The 20,144-nt window shown below is 52.0% G+C and overlaps 1 protein-coding gene across 6 annotated transcripts in view; it reads right to left on the minus strand.

Annotated features, from left to right (window-relative positions):
• Positions 1–10,100: 10,100 nt before the first annotated feature.
• The window catches only part of Fam120b (family with sequence similarity 120 member B), a 66,239-nt gene continuing 56,195 nt past the window's right edge, over positions 10,101–20,144 (minus strand). For 4 of the 6 annotated variants that reach the window (XM_046449405.2, XM_046449406.2, XM_046449402.2 and 1 more), the window contains 2 exons: positions 19,129–19,221; positions 10,101–13,894 (listed from right to left, as the gene is read on the minus strand). In XM_046449405.2, the coding sequence (XP_046305361.1) occupies positions 13,854–13,894; positions 19,129–19,221 (134 nt within the window). In that variant the 3' untranslated portion in view covers positions 10,101–13,853. The remainder of the gene's footprint in view (positions 13,895–19,128; positions 19,222–20,144) is intronic. The other 2 variants (XM_046449407.2, XM_046449404.2) reach the window with 1 other exon arrangement.

The raw sequence follows: 20,144 nt of genomic DNA on the forward strand, positions 1-20,144 counted from the left end.
GGCTCCTCCTGACCTCCAGGGAGGGCCGACCCATCCTTCCCAGATCCTGAGACTGTGTACTCCTTGGCTGGTGGCCGCAGCTCTCCCACCTGCTTCTCTCTGACTGCCTGCCCTCCTAATGATCACTGGGGAGCCTAGGCAGACGGCCCAGGGCAGCCTCATCTCAGGTCCTGGGTTCCCTCACACCTGAGTCCCTTTGCAGCCCCCAAGCTGGTGGGGAGTATAACGCCCCCTCTCCTTCCCCAGTGGGGGCTCCCAGAGCTAAGCCTGCCACCTAGGGTCGTAGGGTGGCTGGCCTGCACGTGCCACGTTCCCACCCCATCTCTGAGCTCTTGGACATGTATGTCCAAGAGAGGTCTGTGACAACCCTGGTAAGGTCAAGGGGGTGACACCACCACCAGGAGGCAAGGCCCAGGGCAGTGAGGAGCTGGGACCACCGCCATGTCTTCACCCCTGGCCTTGCCCTGCTGGAGCCTTCCTGTGGGATGAAAGGCGGACAGGGACCTGAGAGGACGCTGACCCCTGTCCAGGCGCCCTGTCAGCAGCAGCAGCAGCAGCTCCCTGGGGATGTGGAGGGCCAGGTCCTCTTTTGCTGGCAAGGGTCCCAGAGGTCAGGCCTTGGGGGCTGTGCATGCAGAGCTGGCCCCTGCAGCATCCAGCTGGGCCCCCGGGAGTGGCTCTCCTGTCACTGAGCCCTCAACACAAATGCTGCTTTATTTATTTACACATTGAGGGGTCACGGGGCAGCAAGATCCCTGCTGCAGGCAGAGGGCTGTCGGCACGGAGTTGTCACTCCCAGCATCTCACTGGAGCCTCTGGGCAGGCGATGCTGTGACTGGCTTTCTCAGACTTGACAGGAAGGGCCAGGTGCATGATGAACTGCTTCTTCCTGCCTCTCTGCCAGTACTTGTGCCCCTTGCCCTGCCAGGTAAGGACATGGAGAAGGGGTTCATCTCGCCTCCTTCACCATGAGCCTCTGGAGCGGTCCTCATCATTTAAAAAGTGACAAGCACTGCTTTGGGGGCATGTTGCACCCACTACCTGCTGGGAACCTCAGGAGAGGCAGGACCCAGGCAGGGATTCAAGGCCTGGTCACCCACCCTGGGGCTGCACAGACACTGCCTGTGGACAAGTAGAGGAATACACACTCAAATCTGTCCTCAGCAGTGCTACAGGCTGAGAGGCTCAAGGGCCTGCAGGCCTTGCTGGGCTGCTCTCCTTGTGGCAGACACTGTTTTGGCTTGTCATAGGACAGGCAGCTTGGCAAAGGTGGAAGGGCAAATCCTACCCACTGGTGTTCTGAATGTCAATTAATAATTTTGTTCTGCCTGGAACTCAGCTGACTTCATCCATGTATTTTTCTCTTGGATTTTGGTATTTTCAGGAACAATAAAGCCAGATGGATACAGACTTCTGAGTGGCTGACTGATGGCCTGGCAGACAGGAGTTATCTAGATGCTGGCTGAGCAAAGGTCCTGGAGCACAGATCTTGTATCAAGACCCAGGTGCTTGCATGGGCCCCGGTCCCCAGGGAGCACTGTGAGCCCCTTCTTGTCCCCTTCCAACACTGCCTGGAACCCCAGTCCCACCCACAGCTTCTGGACAAGCAGGGCTCTGAGTGGCAGAGCTGGCCTAGGAGCAACTCTCAGCCCAGCTGTGGGCACAAAAGCTGCTCAACACTGGCAATGGGTGGACAGGTGGCATCCATAGCTTGGCTACCTTGCGTGGGGAGATGGCTCAGCAGGGTGCTCCAAAAAAAACAAGCTCCAGGTTGAGTAAAAACAGTGAACACTTGTGTGGCAAATTAAGGAACAACAGTGAGCCACAGAGGAGATGGACACCCCAAGACAGGCACTTGGAGAAGGAGTTAGCTGTGGGCGGTCTGCCCTGGTGGGACCCCATGTTCGAGGTGCCCACAGGTCTGGCACACTCGTTTTCCTTCCTGCAGAAAGGTCTTGCTTCCTGTCCTTCACTCATGGCTTCTAGGAGACCCAGTGACAGAACAGCCATTTCTACCAGGAGCTGAGATGTATCCCCATGGGGCAGAGCAGTGGGAACAAGGTGCTCCCAGGCTGTGGAGCACCTGCCACAGCCAGTGGGTCCTAGTGCTAGGGACCTTGCCCACTGGGCTGGCCCTGGGGCTCCCAGGTGAGGGCAGTTTTAGAAAGGCCATCCATGATGGCCTGCAACTCCAAAGCCCTGCAGAACCCAATCACATGATCACACACAGGTGGTCAAGACATGCCAGGAGCCAGGAGAGGTAGGGGCCCACCATACAGGACGGAGCCCTGCCCTTGGCAGTCTGGACTGGGAGGGCCAGTAACATGCAGTGGAGATGGGCCTGCACCCAGCACCCTCTGTCTCCAGGACATGTGGCTCCTGGGAGGCAGCTGCCTTGGGGACAGCCTTGCACCATCACCCACACTTGGCCCTGGAATCATACCATCACTTGGTGGAAGCTTTAGTACCCTAATTGTGTTTTTCCTAAGACACTTTATAATCAGCCCACTTTCCCTGAGTGAATGTCATTTGGGCAGACAAGGCTACCAACCTGCCCAAGGGGAAGCATGGGGGCAGCATTGTGAGCTACCAATCTGGGAACTTGGGAGCTGGGCACTGCTGGCTCTCTTCACCTACCCAGGCAGCTGCACGGACCCTGCCTTCCTTTGGCTGCAGGTGGCTGCAGCAGAGGACAACTTGGGGTCTGTGTTCACCTGGGGCCTCAAGACAGCAGTGCAGTGCCAGGCAGCCAGAGGCAGGCTGCTCAGGACATAGGCTGGGCAGCTGCGGCCTGGGTGCTCCAACAAGTGGCTGGATGTGTGAGGGGGACGGTAGCCCTAGTCCAGATGGCCTTCCCTGGTCCACCTCCTGCATTCTTGCGCTGCCCACAGACTACTCTCCATCACCCTTGGCAGAGCTGCCAGTCCCACTGACTGCCCACCAGAGGGTGGTCACCACAGCTGGGAGACAGCAGGCCACACATGGGACCTCTCTGCACACTGGGAGCCTGTGGTAACATGGGACTAGATACAGCCCATGGTTGCAGCTGAGACCAAGCAGCCTACAAGAGGCCACGCAGCCTGAAGGTAGGGTCAGAGACACCCCCTCTGGGACCCACTGGCTGTGCCAGGGCTCCACAGCCTGGGGCTACCTCTTTTTATCCACCTCACGTCCTGCAGGGTGAGGATTTCTGGGTTTAAATTTTTGGTGGACCAGTTGGCCAAAGGGGAAGAGCAAAACAACTGTCAGGGCCTGGCACACTGGCCGGAACCTCACGGCAGAATTCAAGTCAGGATGGCACATCTGGAGTCAGCCCTGGGCAGGTGAGGTGGGGTTCAGGCTGCCTCCCAACTCCTGTGCTGCAACACAGTGCTTGAACTGGGTGACTTATGAAGGAAGGTTGGAGGGCCTGGTGCCATCTCAACTCTGGCAGGCAGTGGAGGGCAGGCAGCAGCTGTGTGCCTCAGGGCGGCTGCTCCTCATGACCAGGAGAATGAACCTGGGTCAGGTGAAGGGCTCAGAGAAGCACTTGCCATCCTGGAGCTCCCACGCAGCAGCCCCACTGCCTCCCACTGGACTCCTACCTGCTCCACGCAGGACAGGGCCTCAGGTGTGTCCTGAGTCTAGGAGGGAGTGAGCCTCTGGCTCAGCAACCCCAGACACCACGGCAGTGTCTCCAAGGGTCCAGACAGCACACGGCACCGCCGTGAGCACACTCTTCATTGCAAAAACATATCCACATTATTTTTTTACTGATTTGTTTTAAAGAGTCGTGAGATTGTTTTTAAAAGAGAGAGAGAGAGAGAGAGCGAGTGTGATGCAGGTGAGCGCTGAGCCCAGCTCCCTCTAAAGGTGCAGTGCACATTCAGGAAAAGCCAGCCTGATTCTGAAGCTGTGGTGGTGGTCTCCAGCCTGCCTCCCTGCCTCCTGTTGCCCGCCGGGGTGTGCTGCTGCCTGGCCCCCTTCAGCTGTGGCTCCAGCTGGCGGGGCCACCAGCCACTGCAGCCCAGAATGCCAGCCTCATGAGGCAAGGCCAAGGGCAGAAACCACTCTGCCTTGTGAGGGCTGGGCTGCCAGACTCCGAGGGCTGCGTCTTCCTCACTCACCTGCTATGCTGTCCCCTGCCAGGAAACCCCAGTGGGAGAGTTCTCCAAGGAAAGAGGGAGCCCAGCTGTGCTAAGGATGCCAGAGACCAGAGACATCCGGAAGTCAGGCAGACTTGCCGGAGGCACCTCTGGAGAAACAGTGACCCCTCTTCCTGCGGCCTCCACAGGGTGCCCCCACGGCTACCTGCCGCCCCCATGTTTCCTGCAGTCCTCCTGCACCGCTGCCTCTGACTCCTCCTCTCCCCACCTGTCTCCTCCCACCACACCACACTCCCCTCAGTGCAGAGTGTGGGAGGTGCCTAGAGTCCTTACCCCCAGCTCCCATGGACAGAGCGGGAGGCCAGCCCTGCCGAGCAGGACAGTGCAAGCCTAGCTTGCTTGGTGCCTGGGAGGAAGCCTGGCCAGCTTCCAGCAGACGCCTCATGGGCACGCCACCCCTGCCAGCCTGGGCCCTGTCTGGCAGCCCAAGGTGTAGAGCACACCTCTGAGATGAATGGGGGAGTGACAGATGCTGGCCCCGACCTGTGACTCTGACCAGGACCCTGTGTCCCTCTGGCTCCTGAATCCACCTTTCTCAGGGGCAGACCTTCTTTCTGGCCTCAGCCTCACCAAGTGCACACTCAGGCACACAACATGGTGGGCAGATGCCAGCGGCCCACATCTGGCACACCCTTGTCATCAGAGGCAGCATCAGACTCCAAGGGGTGAGAGTCAGTGCCCAGCACTGTCCCCTTCAGGTGCCTCAGGGGCCTGGGGGGTTCACCCGTCCTCTGGCCGGCAGCATCAGGGGATGCTCATGGCCCCTATGGGACTTGATGGATGGCTGAGCTACTCACACAGCTGCTCTACCACAGGGGATTTTTTTAAAAGCACAGCCAGCCACTCAGACAAGGGGCATGTGGGGCAAGTCTGCAGGGCCCTGAACACAGGAGCTTCCACGTGGGAGTGGGGCACCTCTCCTGACTGGTCTCCTTGACTCTTGGGAGATCTCACGGGCAACATGACTGACAGGTCATGGGCCGCTGCAGAAAGAAGAAAAGAGATGGAACAACACTTTTGGCATCATTGACATCCTCAGAGATGCAGAAGAAAATGTGTTAGCCTGACAGAGTGCTGCAGAAAAGGGGCATCCTGAGTCCTCAGAGGCCACAAGTAGCAACCTGGAGGAGATAGATGAGCAAACTTTCCAGAGCAGAGCCAAGGACAGTGAGGCTGGAGTGAATAGGAAAGCCAGTCCCTGGACAATCGCACTGGTGCAACCTCCCAGGCGAGCAGCCAAGCCAGAGAAACAGGAGCATGACATCAGCGTCATCCAGAAAGGCTCCCAGACACAAGAGGTAGGATTTGGCTTTGCGCAGCCCTCCATCAGGCACAGGTGTGCTGGGAAGGAAGGCAGGCTGGACCTCCATGGCTCCTTGTCCACAGGTGCCATGGAAGCAGAAGAAGGAATAGCCACAGGGCATGAAGGGAGAGACAGAAGCAGAGACAGAAGCTTGCCTGGAGCCGGATGCTGGCTCTGGGAGGCAAGTGATGTGTGTGTGTGTGTGTGTGCGCGCGCGCCTGTGCGCGTGGACCCCCAGTGCATATCCCGCCCTCCTGATGACCTGGAGACAGGCGGGAGCCTCAGCAACACAAACAGCACTTCCTGCTCAGGTGGGACTTGGGATGCTTCTTATGCATTTCAAATCATGTAGAAAATAAAAAGCAAAGTTGCAAATGCAAATTACAATAAAGATAGCTCTTAATAATTGCTACTATGTATTTATCTTTCCTGGAGGTCTTTATTTCTTCAGGTGGCTTTAAGTTACTTGTGTCCTTTATTTCAACCTGATGTACTTTCTTCAGCATTTCTTGAGCAAGCTTAGTATTAATGAATCCTTAGTTTATGTTTGGGATTATTTTAACTTCTTCATTTTTAAAAGTTTTGCTGGACGGAGTTCTCAGTTTTTCAACTTTTCTCTCACTGTTGCGAATGTATCAACCCATACCTTCTACCCTCCAAGACCTCTGACAAGAAATCAATGATGAGCCTATTGAGGGCTCCTTGTGATAAATGACTTCTCATTGCTGCCTTCAAGATTCTTTGTTTTTGGGCCTTGACAGTTGGGCTACAATGTGCTTCAGTGTAGATCTCTTTCCAAATCATTTTATTTGTAGATTTCCTTTATCAAATCTAGGGATTTTTCAGCAGTGTGTATTTAAATAGTTTTTTTCTGCCTCTTTCTCACTGTCTTTAATTAAAGATTCTCACAATGTGTATCTTGGTCCACTTGAGGTCCTTAAGCTGTTTACTTTTCTTCATTCTTTAATTTTTCTAAGCTTGATATCCTTCTGTCTTCAAGTTTGTGGATTTTTTTCCCTCTGTCTACTCAAATCTGTTTTTGAATATCTCTAAGGAATTTTTCGTTTTAGTTATTGTACTTTTCGGTTCTAGAATTTTTTAGTTCCTTTTTATAATTTGTATCTATTTATTTAGTCTCATTTTGTTTGTACATCATTTAATGGACTTCGTCCATGCCTTCTTTTAGCTCTGTGAGCATCTTTAAAGTAATTGTTTTAAGAAGTCTTTCCTAGTAACTCTAAGGTCTGTTCTTCAGGGCAAATTCTGTCCCATGGTTTTGTTCCTTTGCAGGAACGATACTTTTCTGCCTCTTTGTGTGCTTTGTGACATTTTGATGAAAAACATGTGAATCTTACAATGCACCTCTGGAAATCAAATTATCTACCTCTTTAATGTTCTTATTCTTTTTTTTTTAACAATCCCAATTGGCTTCGTTTTTAATTTTAAAATCAGATAACACTTCATTCCATAAAACAGTTTTCCTATGAGCCAAGCACTCATCAAAAATAATTTGATAAGTTAACATCAGATTATTTATTTTTCTTACACAAAATAAGGACAAGGGAACTTCACTATTTCGCCAGTTGAGAATGGCTGTTCTCCCTCCAATCCAGATTTCTCTTGGAGGACCAGATGTGTCAGCTTGGTTTGATTGACTCCATGTTGTTGTTGTTTTTCCCCCTGGAATATTGTCTCTGTTGAAAAATTGGCTTCACAAAGAAGGTGGCAGCAGGAAAATTTCAGAATACAAAGCTTAAAAATAAGTCTTGGGCAGTGTGGGGTTATTTTCTGTCTCTGAGGGGGATCATCCGGTGTCCGAGGCCTGGGAACAGAGGCAAAGTCCACAGCCGCCCATCCAGGAGATGTCACTCTCAGTAGTGTCTGGTGTCCTGACCTGTGCTCGCCCAGGATGACGGTGGGTAAGGAGCAGCAGGTCACAGGGGCCCCCTGACCCTCTGGGAGACAGAGCTCTCCCTGGGCAGACCCCAGGGCTGAGGTAGAATCAGCAGCCAGCCAGGGGAGAATCATGGTGACAGTCCCCACCTATGGTCCCTGAGGTCCTGGGGCAGGGATGCAGGAGGCAGCCAGTGTCACAAGACATCCCCATCCCCAGCCAGGCGGGGCACCTGGCTAAGTGAGGAGAAAGATGGTGTCCCTCCTCAGGGCCTGGCCCCTGTGCCTTGTCTCATTTCCTCCCCGGCACTGCCTGGAAGGGGAGGAAGTGACACCCAGGGGAAGGCCTAGAAGTGAGGCCACTGTCACATTCAAGCTCAGGGTGCGACAGCTCCGTCTGCCCCCCAGCAGGCCCCATACTCAGCTCCCCTTCATGGGCCATATCCCTTCTGAGAGTCACGCCCTGCCCTTTATAGGCACAAGGAACCAAAAGTTCCAGGGACACGTCCATGTTTAGGCCCTCAGATCTGGAAGTGCCTCAAGCATCCATGTTTAGGCCCCTGGATCCAGAAGTTCCTCAGACATCCATGTTTAGGCCCCTGGATCTGGAAGTTCCAAAGGTGCATGTCCATGTTTAGGCGCCCGGATCCGGAAGTTCCTCAGGCGCACATCCATGTTTAGGCCATAGCATCCGGAAGTGCCTCAGGTGCACGTCCATGTTTAGGCTCTAGGATTCAGAAGTTCCTCAGGTGTCCATATTTAGGCCCACAGATCCGGAGGTTCCTCAGGTGCACAGCCATGTTTAGGCCCCCAGATCCGGAAGTTCCTTAGGTGCACATCCATCTTTGGGCCCTTGGATCTGGACGTTCCTCCGTCCTCCATGTTTAGGCCCCCGGATCCAAAAGTTCCTCAGTTGCACGAACGTGTTTAGGCTCTAGGATCTGGAAGTTCCTTTGGTGCATGTCCATGTTGAGACTCTAGGATCCGGAAGTGCCTCAGGCATCCATGTTTTTCTGTTTTTATTCTTTTTGGATTGGTAAAGAGTGCCTCTGTGTTGGTGATCAACCTAAAGGGGCAGTTTCAGATCTTCTCAGACTCCTGTTTTCCTGACCACACTTGGTGGTTTTGCAAATTCCTCTGATACATGGTTGCTTTTGAAGGTCCTGATCCTTAAACATCTAGTTCCCAAAAGAGCAAAAATAAACCTCTGAAGGCCAACAGGTGTTGTTCCTCTAACTCCTGTGGGAGTCACTTCAGTCAGGGGTGGGACAGTGGTGGTCAGCCTGCTCCTGCTTCTTGGCAGCCCAGTGTTTAGAGGTCAAGGTCTCTTGCAATAGGCGGCACACGAGGCTGTCTGCCACACGGGTGGGAATTAACCACAACTTAGCATCCACACAAATTTAGGCTCCAGAGTTGCAGAATAGTGTCAGACAGCCTGTGCCAGGGCAGCTGTCACCAAGGTGGGTCACAGATACCACTTCTTCCTGTTCTACCACATGGCAGAACAGGAATGATTTTTAAAAGTTCTGACTTTTATTTCTTCAATAAGTATTCTAGAATGGTTAATTTCTAAGTAAAAAGACTTTTGCTTTTTATTTATTTTTTTGTTGATTTATAATTATTTATTTTCTTATAAACAGAAAATATGGCTTATAGGATTTCAGTAAATTTGCTTCTCATTATTTTGATTGGGAACAGAGGCAAAGTCCATTTTGCCTCTGATTGAAGTTTAATTTGGAGTCTAATATGTCATTATGAACTGTCTACATGTATTCGGTAAGAGTGAAAATAAGACATCTATTGACATGTATCTCTTAAAACAAACTTGTTCATTGACGTGTTCAAACGTATGTCATTATTCTTGGTCTACTTGACATGTTGATTCCTGTGAAATGTGTTAAAACATCATACCAATTTCTCCTTGTATTTACTTAAAATTTCAATTTATGATTTCAGTATAAAGATTAAAATTGGTAAGACCCTCCTTTTTTTTTTTAATTCTAGTGTATTTCCTTACTTTTTAGCACACACTGTAACATACATTTTAGTATACATATCTGGATTTGACAGAAACCTACGTTCTAAGTAGTATGCCTTTTTATCACATTACCCAGAAACACACATCACTTTCCTTATAATAACCTGGGACTTTGGTCTCACAATTGTTTTTGCTTATTTATTTGCTTTTGGTTAGTAATTTCCTGGCAATACCTGTGCATTTTACTGATTTCTTTGCTTGCTCCCAGCATTCTTGTTAAAATGAAGGGCCCATTTTGCTGAAGCATCCATTTCCTCTTGGAAAGATAGGAGGGTTAGAGAGGAAGTGGCTGTTGCCTCAGTGTGGTCGAGAGCTTCAGTCCTCTCCTGGAGATGCATGATCACCTTGCCCAAGAGCAGACAAAATGTGGACATTGTCTCAAGCTACCCTGAGTGTCCTCCCCCAGCACCCTGCCTGTGAGTTCTGACCGGATGACCCAGCGCTCGAGGGTGGGAGGAACATGGAACACAGCAGAGGGACACACGCAGCTGGCTCTGGAGAGTGGAAGCATGGATGGTGCTGCGCAGTGCAGGGCTCACTGAGGCTGGGGAGCATGAACTTAGGGTGGGCACAGCAAGGATGGCAGCAGGGCTTTCCCTAGCCATAGTCCAAACGCAGAGTTGGGTTTAACCCAGGTATGCGGTCTCACAATGAAACCAGTCTTGAAAATTAGGACCAGGTCCCCCAGTGTCGAAGACCAAATACCCAAGAAACACTGGGGCAAGAGCACAAAGTAGATTTTATTAAGGCAAAGAGGGAGAGAGGAAGGGAGAGAGAGTCTTGTCCTTTTAAAAACTGACCAAAAGGGCAGGAGGAGAGTGTCAGGGGTGATTGCTTGTGTTGGAAAGTGTGTCCCCCCCACTCCCCCGCAGGCTGTTAGTAACCAGGAGATGGGGGTGGTATCTACTCATTTCCTTTTCTTTGATAATCAGCTACCTGTCCTTTGCCCTGGCCTTAACAGCATAAAGACTATACAGAAGCAGAGGACACAAGAAACCACTCTGCTAGGCAGAGGCTAAGCAGCAAGGACAGGCAGGCTGACACACAGCTGCACGTGCCAGGTCAGTGGGCTGGCGGTCAGACCTGAAGGGCTACCAACTCTAGATGCTGCAGGGAAGTGTTTGAAGCTAAGGTCACGAGGGAGCAGCAAGGCCACAGGTGAAGTCAACAGCTGAGAAAGCAGAGAGCTAAAACCCTGAGAAGGCTGAAGGACCACAGCTTCCTGGGGGGGGTGACAGCTGGATGGAATGAGATTCAGCGTGCTGCTGTATGTAAGGGGGAACGTTGGCGGGGCTGGCCATGGCAGACCCTTCAGAACCCTGCTCCTGCCTAGCAGGAGTATCAGCTTCATCTCCTGAATTGGACAGGCCTTTTTAGATACCTGCGTGAAAAGAAAAGGGCAAAAACGAGATGCTGCAGGACTTGAGGCAAGGCTGTGAGAGGGACAGGACTGCTGCCTGGCTCTCCAGCGTTGGAGATGCTCGTCCTGCACCTCCAGAAGCCCCTCTGGGAAGAAGTCCACGCCAGCCTTGCAGGCAAGTTCCCCAGGCGAGAGCGAGGAGTGGGCGCCCATGTGTGGTGGAGTGGCCCGTGACCACCATGCCCAGCCTGAACTCCTGACTCGGTCTGGGCCGACACCCAGTTCTGGGTGATGCACTGTGCAGGGTGCAGGGGCCACACCAGGCTGAAGATTGCACGAGAGAGACAGGCACAGAGAGCTGGCTACTCATACCTGGTGTGACTGATCAGTGAAGACCGGGATGAGAGGACACCACTGTTTTTGAGTGTAATTTGATAGCATCACTCAAAATTTTAGATACATACGATAAAATACCATCTTTTTACATTGATTCGCACAGACACATACCATGTTTTAGTCAGCTCTTTCTCTGCTGTGACTAAAAGATCTGACCAGAACAATTTTAGGGGTGGGAGGAGTCGATTTGGGGGCTCATGGTTTCATAGGTCTGTTTATGGACAGCAGACTGCATTCCTCGGGGCTCAAGGTGAGGCAGGACATCAGGGTGAGGAGTGTGGCAAAGGATGATCAGAGAGCTGAGAGACTCCACTGACCAGACACAAAACATACCCCACCAGCACACCCCCAGTGAACCACCTCCTCTAGCCACTCGCCACCTGCCTCAGGCCCCCACTCGGTTAATCCCATCAGGGAATCAATTAACTGATTAGGTTAAGGATCTATGATTATAAGGGTGAAATTTCTCCTCTAAACCTTCCTGCATGGTCTCACACATGAGTTTTTTGGGGACGCTTCACATCCAAACGCTAACACTGCACATGTAGCAGCAGAGTGTGGTTCATGGAATGTTAGATACAGAAACATTCTGCATAGCTTTGGGTCCCCAACAAATTAACTTCTGATTCTAGAGGACATTTTTTCAATAATATCAATGCAGGAAATGAAATCTTGTGCAGTCTGAGGCCACGTCACACATACGGGGCTGTGCAGGGCCTGCACCTCCTCCATCTTCCTGGGCCTATCCCATAGGGACACAGGCCTCCCAACAGCCTCTCTTTCTTCATAAACATCCCAATTTACTGAATGTTGAAATGTCTTCCAAATTTAAGAAAATGTAAATTATGAGTAAACGATCTTTGCAATTAAAAATTGATACATATAGATTCTATCAGGAAACTAAACTCAGAAATAACTTATAAACAAACAATATTAAGATTACAAAACATCCAGTGCCCTGGTTTTCAAATGGAATGCAGGTCACACCAACACAAGCTTGTGAAAAGAACATAAATATTTTATTGATGAATCAGAATTTAGGTACTACGAAGGGAAATGTCTGTCTCAGAAGTCCATTTTCAGTCTAAGGGGTGAGAAATTTCACAGAAACACACACAAGCAGCAAAGAAAGAGGATTGCTAAAGGCAGCTGTGGTTTCAAAGGAGCAAAAGAATGAACAGGAAGTGGATACTCAGGTACATGGCACTCACAGGCAGAGCGGGAAACACCTATTTCCAAAGCCAGGAGGCAGAGCTGCAGACGCTGCGGACTCACATGAAGCATAAGCAGGCACATGGACATCCTCAGCAACAGCTGCACCGAGTGGCCACTGGGTTTTCGAACCTAAGAAACACAAATGTGCTCAGCGTCTGGAGATCACAGCCTGCTCTGCCAAGTACAAGACAAGCAGCAGGTGCAGTGCTGGGCAGGGCACTCCCTCAGGTGCAGAGGGAACCTGGATGTCAGTGTGCCGGGGGTTTGAGTTTAAACACGGCAGCAACCAGAAGGGAGCATTTCCTAAGAGAACCAAGCCTCTCCAGAGCTGTGCTGTGTGGCCTGGGAAGGACCCTGACAGGGGCAGCCAGCTCTCAGGGACCAAGTGGAGTCAGGCAGCAGCCTGAGGTTACACAGTCTTCTCAGCCTCACCCTGAACGCTTTCCACCTCCACTCCCCAGAGGTGAAGCTCCTACAGTGTGGGGGGTCCAATTTCCAATTCTGGGGTTACTTGAAAATTCGGTGGAAAGAGCTACTCTGAACTTGGATTCATTTAAAACATTTTTTAAAAACAGAGGCTCTTCATTGCTCAGAGGAAAAGAGCAGTGGGTGTACCACTCCCAGGGTCATCGCCCTGGGCCTCCCATCTGGCTGTTGAGAACCAGCCTGCCCTTGTGTGCACTGCTGAAAGAACTGAAAAGGCAGAGTGACCAGGTGAGCCCCAGCAGGACACCTCCCACCGGGAAGGTATGTGTACTTGTGCCTTCCTTTCTTCTTCTTCTTCTTTTTTTTTTTTTTGTACTGAGGAATGAACCCAGAAGCACTTTACCACTGAGCCATATCCCCAGGCACCTACTTAAATTTTTTTTATTTTGAGACAGGACCTTATTTTGGTTGTGAACTTGTGATCCTCCTGCTTCAGCCTCCTGAGTTGCTGGAACTGCATGCATAAGCCATCGTGCCCAGCTGTTCCTTCCTTTCTTTCAAACATTTCCAAGAACCAAGAGAAGAAACAGTTGGAAACTTGACTTGTTAGAATTTCCAACGAGAAAACAATTTGTGAAATGCCACATGACTGTCAGATACCACACGTCCAGCGCCTCGCAGGGACATGGGAAAGTATCCTCACAATGTAGTGTCCAGTTAAAGAACAGGTGAGGTCAGGCGCCAATCTCCTGGAGAAAGATGTCAATCACGTGTTACGTAACGCAGAAGTTAATGATGACTGTTCTGGGCCCTGCAATCAAGCACAACCCGGGACACATGGGGAGAAGTCGCTGGCAAGGGTCTTTGCTCTTTTCAAGGGATCTCTGGTCCCACAGCCACTTTCCTTGCAGGTGCAGCTGGGCAGGGTGGGGTTCAGGTGCTGCGTCCTCCTCATCTTAACTGCAGGAGGCGAACTTGTCAAATCCAGCAGCATGTGAGCCCTGGGAAGCCGGGCACTCGGCAAGACTCAGTGGTAGACGGCTTCTCCAGGCACTTCTGGGGATGCAGGTGGAGACACTAGTACCTCCTCCACTGGTCATGCTCGTGGGTTCTGCTTCCTGCACCAAACAACATGACAGCCCAAGTCAGAAACCTTCCTCACAATCCAACAGAAAGCCACATGTTTCTGAGTGCACACAAGAACAGAAGTTTACTCTCTTTCCAGCAGTGGCCACCAGGCATTAAAATTTTGTTCTACAATCATCCATTAGAGTGGAAGCAGTCACTCCAGAGGTCGGGCTATGAGTGGAAGCTGACATCAGAACTGCCCTCTGAACACCAGGTCCCACCGTCTACACAAAGCCCACTGCCAAGATGGCTCTCCCATTCACAGGGCTCACAGACAGAGTGTGTGGCTGCTGAGCCCAGAGCTTCTGTCCCCAGCCCACAGGGCACTGGCTGCTTTCTGCCTTTCTGAGAGAGAGGGAGTGCTGAGAAAGGACCTGGGCAGAACCCACCCCCTGGTAAGAAAGGTCAGAGTTTTCCTAGCTTAAAAGTGACACTTACCTACAAATTTCATGCCTACTCTTAGTTTTCTTCTGGCAAAAGGAAGCACAGCCCCACGGCCACACCTGACAACCCCGTGTGAGGGCTCTGGCTCCAGAAGGAGGCTGGTAGCTGAGGTGGATTCCAGAGGGCATGGTTCCCACCATGCTGCCCGGATAAGCAGAGCCTTCTTCAGACCCACCACAGAGAAGAGAAGGTGAGACTCACAGGCACCTTTCAGCTTCTGACTGGAATTGCACACAGGACCCTTTGCTGGTGGGGCTGAGCAGTGCGAGGGGAGGTTGTTCACAAAAGCTGGGCCCTAGGCTTTCATGTGCGCCACCTCTGGGGTGTAGCCCAGTCTTCCCAGAGGCCTTCCCTGCTAAGACCCTGGGGCCTCAGCTCCACACAGCACACGGTGGTCAGGCCAGAGCAGGGCGCTGGAACCTGCCAACTCTGGCAGCAACTAGACCCTTTAGTTACAAGGTTCTTGGTGTTTTTTTCCTAACAGAAAGACTTTTGCCTACTGACACTGTCCTGGACATAGTGGCAACTTTCTACTCAGACTATTTCAATATCTGCAAGAAATACAAAAATGGGAGTTCAAGGTGGGCAAAACACAGCGGCAACCAGTGAAAACCTACACCCCAGTCCCAAGCCTGACTCTGCAGCAGCATCTCACACAGAACGTCTGGAAGCAGAAGACACCTGCACCAGCGGCCAGCCTGAGGACTAGGACGCTGAGGCTGTGCCTGAGCCTGCCCTCGACACCCCCCAGCAGGTGGCTGCAGGCGCCCAGACCTGTGTGTCCTGGTGCCTGCCCGTCGACACCTTGCTGCCCACACTCTACCTCTGCTCCGCTCGGGGTCAGGAGGAGCTACACCATTTCCAGTACCCAACTTTAGATATGTGCCTGGAACCCTAAGGCAACGTATGTCAGGAATGAAATGTGAACATGTGTGCGCTGGAATTAAAGCCAGAACCTGGGGCCCGTGACAGTGGGCTGGCATTAAACACAACATCCAGCAAGAGAGAGCCAAGACTCTCCACCTCAGCACCGAGGCCTAGCTCAAGCACACGCAAGTCCACATGGTAAGAGCAGGACACGGGTGCCAGGCAGCCCACAGCCACACGGTGCTGCCCACTGAGCCTCTGCTTCATTGGCTCAGTGTGCACTTAGTTCCTACAGAATGCACACCTGGTATGGCAATGGCACCAGGGCCTGGAGCCTAGGGAGGACCAAACCCTGAGGGAAGAAGGGACACCTCAGGCAGAGAGAAGAGTTTCCATAGACCAGGCTGAGGTGTGACCACTGATGTTCAAAGAGGAAGAGCCTAGTGGGGCTGAGGAGGGGATGGGGGAGGCTGCAGGGCTAGGTATAACCCTGGGTCCTGTGCCAGGTCTCCAGTTTCTCATGGGGCAGCCTGTCCTGTCCAGAAAGGAGTACAGGACATGACCCCTTATGAGCCCATCCCTCCTGGGCCCACACCCACCTCACCTCCACAGAGCCAGTCTGCCGGCTCCTTGCCTCTCTGGACTCTACTCACAGGGCAATCTTCTCCTGACCACCCCGCATGACAAGTGCCCACAGTCCAGGCCCTGCAGAGCTGCCCGCCCCCATGGGTGCTCAGTGCCACCATCACCCTAAGCCTGCACTGCAGTATCACAGGCCAGAACAGCTGCCCACAGGTGGGGCCTGCAAAAACACGATGGCCCTGGTCTCCTGTGGGACCAGCAAGGGCTTGGGCTAGGACAGGCTAACGTGCACACAGAGGCCCAAAGAGTTGCTGCCCTTGCACGGGCGCCAGGTTGCACACTCCCTCCAGCCCAGGACATACCTGCTCTCTGCCCTAGGGAAGGCCACGACTGTCTTTAACTGCCTGAGGAGGACAGGGTTTTGGATACGGTTGGTACTCTCTGCTAACTGCATCTGAAGAAACCAACTCTGTTTCCTACCAAAGCCGGGAAGAGAGGTCACCGCCAAACTCCGGAATGCTCCTGTCTCTCCACAACCACCCAAGGAAAAGAACAGAAAACTTGCAATGTGGGCTGGGGCATGCACTCAGCCTGAAGGCCATGCCCTGGTCAATCCTGGTGCCTGGAAGATGGCTGCTCATGGGGGTTTCGGTGGGGTTTCTTGCTTTATTATTTTGAAAGCAAATACACTGAGGTAAAAGCGACTATTTTGTTTTTGATAGGAAATGGTTCCACATAAACATTAGGTAAAACGCTATAATCAAGGCCAGGAAGGTAACACTGAAATGCTTGGGACAAGGCTCAGAATGGCGATGGTGATCCCAGGTAAGTGCTGATGAGGGGAGCACAGCTGTGCTAGGAACCTTGAGTGCTGGCAACACCTGAGGACCAGAGAGGTTTGCAGGCTTGCGGTAAAGGAGTGGAGCCCAGCCTGCAGATGGGACCTGCTGTGGAAAGCTATGGGCTTCCTCTGGAGACTGCAGCAGGTAAGAAAGCCTGCAACCTTCACTATGCCATGGGCGGCAGGCCCAGGCACAGAACTAGGGCTGGGACTGGGCCTGTCTTTGATGGCCGCTCTATGACACCCACCCCACCTTCCTCTATTTGTCCCTTTGGTGTACCACTGATTATTGCTCACCCACTCTGAAAAACCAGGATCAAAATTGCAGAGCTATGGAGACAGAGAAGCAATCCAGTCTAGTTTCCTGATGAAAAGCATGAAGAACCTGGGAAGTCACCCAAGATATTGTCCCTCTCAGGAGACCTGGTGACTTCCAAGCAGGGCTGTACTCTTCTCATCAGGGGCAGTGTGCTGACCCTGCCTGTAGCACACAGCCTCTTCCCTGCCCTGCTGGCCCGGTCACCACCTATCCTCACCTAGGATCTGGACAGAGCAAGGAAAGGGACAATCCAAAGCTAAAAAAGTGTAAGCACAAGGTCACCTTCCTCAGCACTCTTGGGCAAGTGTGGGGACTGCTCACTGGAAAGGTTGGAAGTAGGGTAGCTCCTCACCTGGCTGGGAGTAACTGTGGCTTCTGCAGGGGAGACCTATTCCAATCCTGTCAGATCAGCTGGCTCAATGTGAGGCCACCAGCTCCTGCCACAGTCTAGTCCCACCCGGCTTGCATGACTGGCTTCATCCAGGGGCCAAAGCCTCAGTGCATAGCCCTGACCTTCATTGGGTGCCAGGCATTAGAGCTCCCTCACCCCAATTGGCTACTCCAAGCCAGCCCCTTGCTTGTTTCAAGCCATTGTGTATCAGGGCCAGCTTAACACAGCAGGCTTGTAGCACTTTGGATGGCCACTGGTAACTAAGGCCAAATGTCCCTCTGCAATCAATTTCAAGTGCTAGCTCCTTTCCTTCTGCAAACACAGACCTCCTGCTCCCTGCTGGCCATCCCCTCTCTGCCCCATGTCCCTCATACACCTGGCAGCTGCTCCCACCCCCATCAAGTCTTTGCTTATACACTGCTAGTGGGAAGCCTTCTCAGACTCCTCACTGAACTAGCAGGGGGCAGGTCAGCCATGAGGTCTGCATTTCATTTTGTACCCAGCTCACTTGGAACCCTATCAGCCTTACAGACTGAGAAGCCAAAACACCACACTCTTCTCAGGCAGCCCATACATGCTCTGCCCAGCAGAGATGGATTCTACAGGCCAGCACCAGCTGGCCCATGTGCCCTGCAGCAGGACCCCAGGGCTACCCATGGGTTGCACCATCTCATTCTAGGCAAGTCAAAGGCCGTCTGGTCATTTGCAGGGTCCCTGTTGGTGGTTTAGTCCAGTGAATTTTAGTATCTCCTAAATTAAGAGCAAGCTCAAGTATTCTGAACAGGAAGTTATACTGCTTAGGCAGATGAGCAGATTGCTTAACTGGCAGTGAGGTGGCTGTGACCCTCATGTGTTGTTACACTAGAGACCATGAGAGAAGGTAGGTGACTGAGGAGGTCCACTTGGCCAGGGAGGCCCAGGTGGCAGGCAGGATGTGGAAGAGCAAGGTCTGCAGGTTTCAGCTCAGGGAAATGTCCAAGCAATCTAAGCCTACATTAGCAGAGCCCTTCTACTGCCTGGGGGTGGGCCCTGCAGAGATACCCATCGGCTCTGGTGTTTGCTCAATGTGCAAACCAGGACAAGACTCAGCATTGGGCAAGACTGTGCTCAGATCTCTGAGGCAAGCATCTTGGTGACGACCTGCATGAGCTGTTCTCAGAGGTGGTGCCACACACAACAACTGGGTTAACGCTCAAGACCTACTGTGCCTTGAAAGTAAACTGAGCCATGTGAGAAGCTACCACACGATTTAGAGGTTAGAAACATAAAAACATCATGAATTAAAAGTGTGCATGAAAGAATAAAATGATAAATTTTAGATAATTCTAAAGTCTGTAAAGTTTGATTCTCTAAGGAATCTGAGCTTAAATAACAATGAGGTTTTCTATGTATTTAGATGTGAATATTACATACTAAATTCAGCAAAATATGTGCACTAGATACCTGTGCTACATGTACAAGAAACCAAGGATAAGGCTCATCTCCCACACCACATTTACGTGTGTGTGTATCCCTCATGTATATGGCTGTGACATGAACATGACCAGAATCTTCCTATTTGTGCTTCACTCTTCAGTAGAAGGGTGACCTTTTGACATGTAACTCTGTAAGAGCCTTTGTTAAGGAAACTCCAAAAGCTGGGTACTTGGGTGATGAATGAAGTGGCCGGGAGCAGACAGATGCCCACACACGACGCGTCTCAGCAGTGAACCGCACACTCGGGACAGGAGGAGCAGTTTGGCCAGACCGTGCATGGAGGCTGGCACACATGGCTTCTTACCTGGACCCTGGTCTCTCCACGGCTGTCCTTGCCCAGAATGGCCACACGAAGAGCTTGTCCTGTGGGAGCTGGAGCCCTGCCTTCCCCACCTCCCTGTGGGAACACAGTCAGCATGTCAGCATAGCACGCTTGCCCTGCCTCAGGTCCAACAACATGGCAGGTGGCACCGAGTCAGCAGTCCCCACATGTTCAGTGGGCTTGCGATGGAAAGGCGCTGTGGGTGCACAGACAGGACTGCAGCACAGGAGCTGCTGCAGGGAATGTGATCCTGTGCCCAGGGCCGAGGGCAACAGCCAAACATGTTCCTTCCAAAGGAGGTCTCAGGTTCACTGGGGCCTCGAGGGCGATGGGGCCAGGAGCTCCACCCCTGAAAAGAGGTATGGGCCCCACCTCTGAATCCCTTGGCCAACTCATCCTTAGGGGACGTTCTACCTAGGACTTCATGAGCTCCTCAAACTCGTGGGTACACACTTCACAGTGTTCATAACTTCCCAAACCCTCTACCTTTTGCCATCTGTCTCTACTAGAAGACCTGACTCAGTACTATCTCCTTCAGTGTTCTGGTGCTCCACAGTGATTTACAAAGACAGAAGTTGAGATGTGGGTGCTACACTGCTGCTTACAGCTCTGGGCCACACGGACCGAGCAGCATGGCCTTGGCCAGTGTTCCCTGGTGTCTCAGGCACAGCCCCTCTTCTGCCTGGAGCCACTATGGACACAAGGAACAGTCCACAGCCCTTGGAGTTCTAATCACGGTAAAGGAAGAAGACTGCACTCAAGGGAGCAGCCACATGCTGCCAGAGTCATCCTGGCTCCCCTTCCAGCACCACTTGTCTGGGCCCAAGACGGCCTCCAGTCTGCTTCCTCATCCCCATTCTCTGCTGCTGATAAGGACACCTTCCTAAATGGTATTTCTTTTTTTGGTACCAGGGATTGAACCAAGAGGCACTCCACTATTGAGCTAAATCCCCAGCTGTTTTGTTTTTTATTTTAAGACAGGGTTTAGTAAGTTACTG

The sequence above is a fragment of the Marmota monax genome, unplaced genomic scaffold (assembly GCF_021218885.2).
Source record: "Marmota monax isolate L192 unplaced genomic scaffold, Marmota_monax_Labrador192_F-V1.1 WCK01_AAM20220418_F8-fsc00083, whole genome shotgun sequence".
In the NCBI taxonomy this organism is placed as follows: domain Eukaryota; kingdom Metazoa; phylum Chordata; class Mammalia; order Rodentia; family Sciuridae; genus Marmota; species Marmota monax.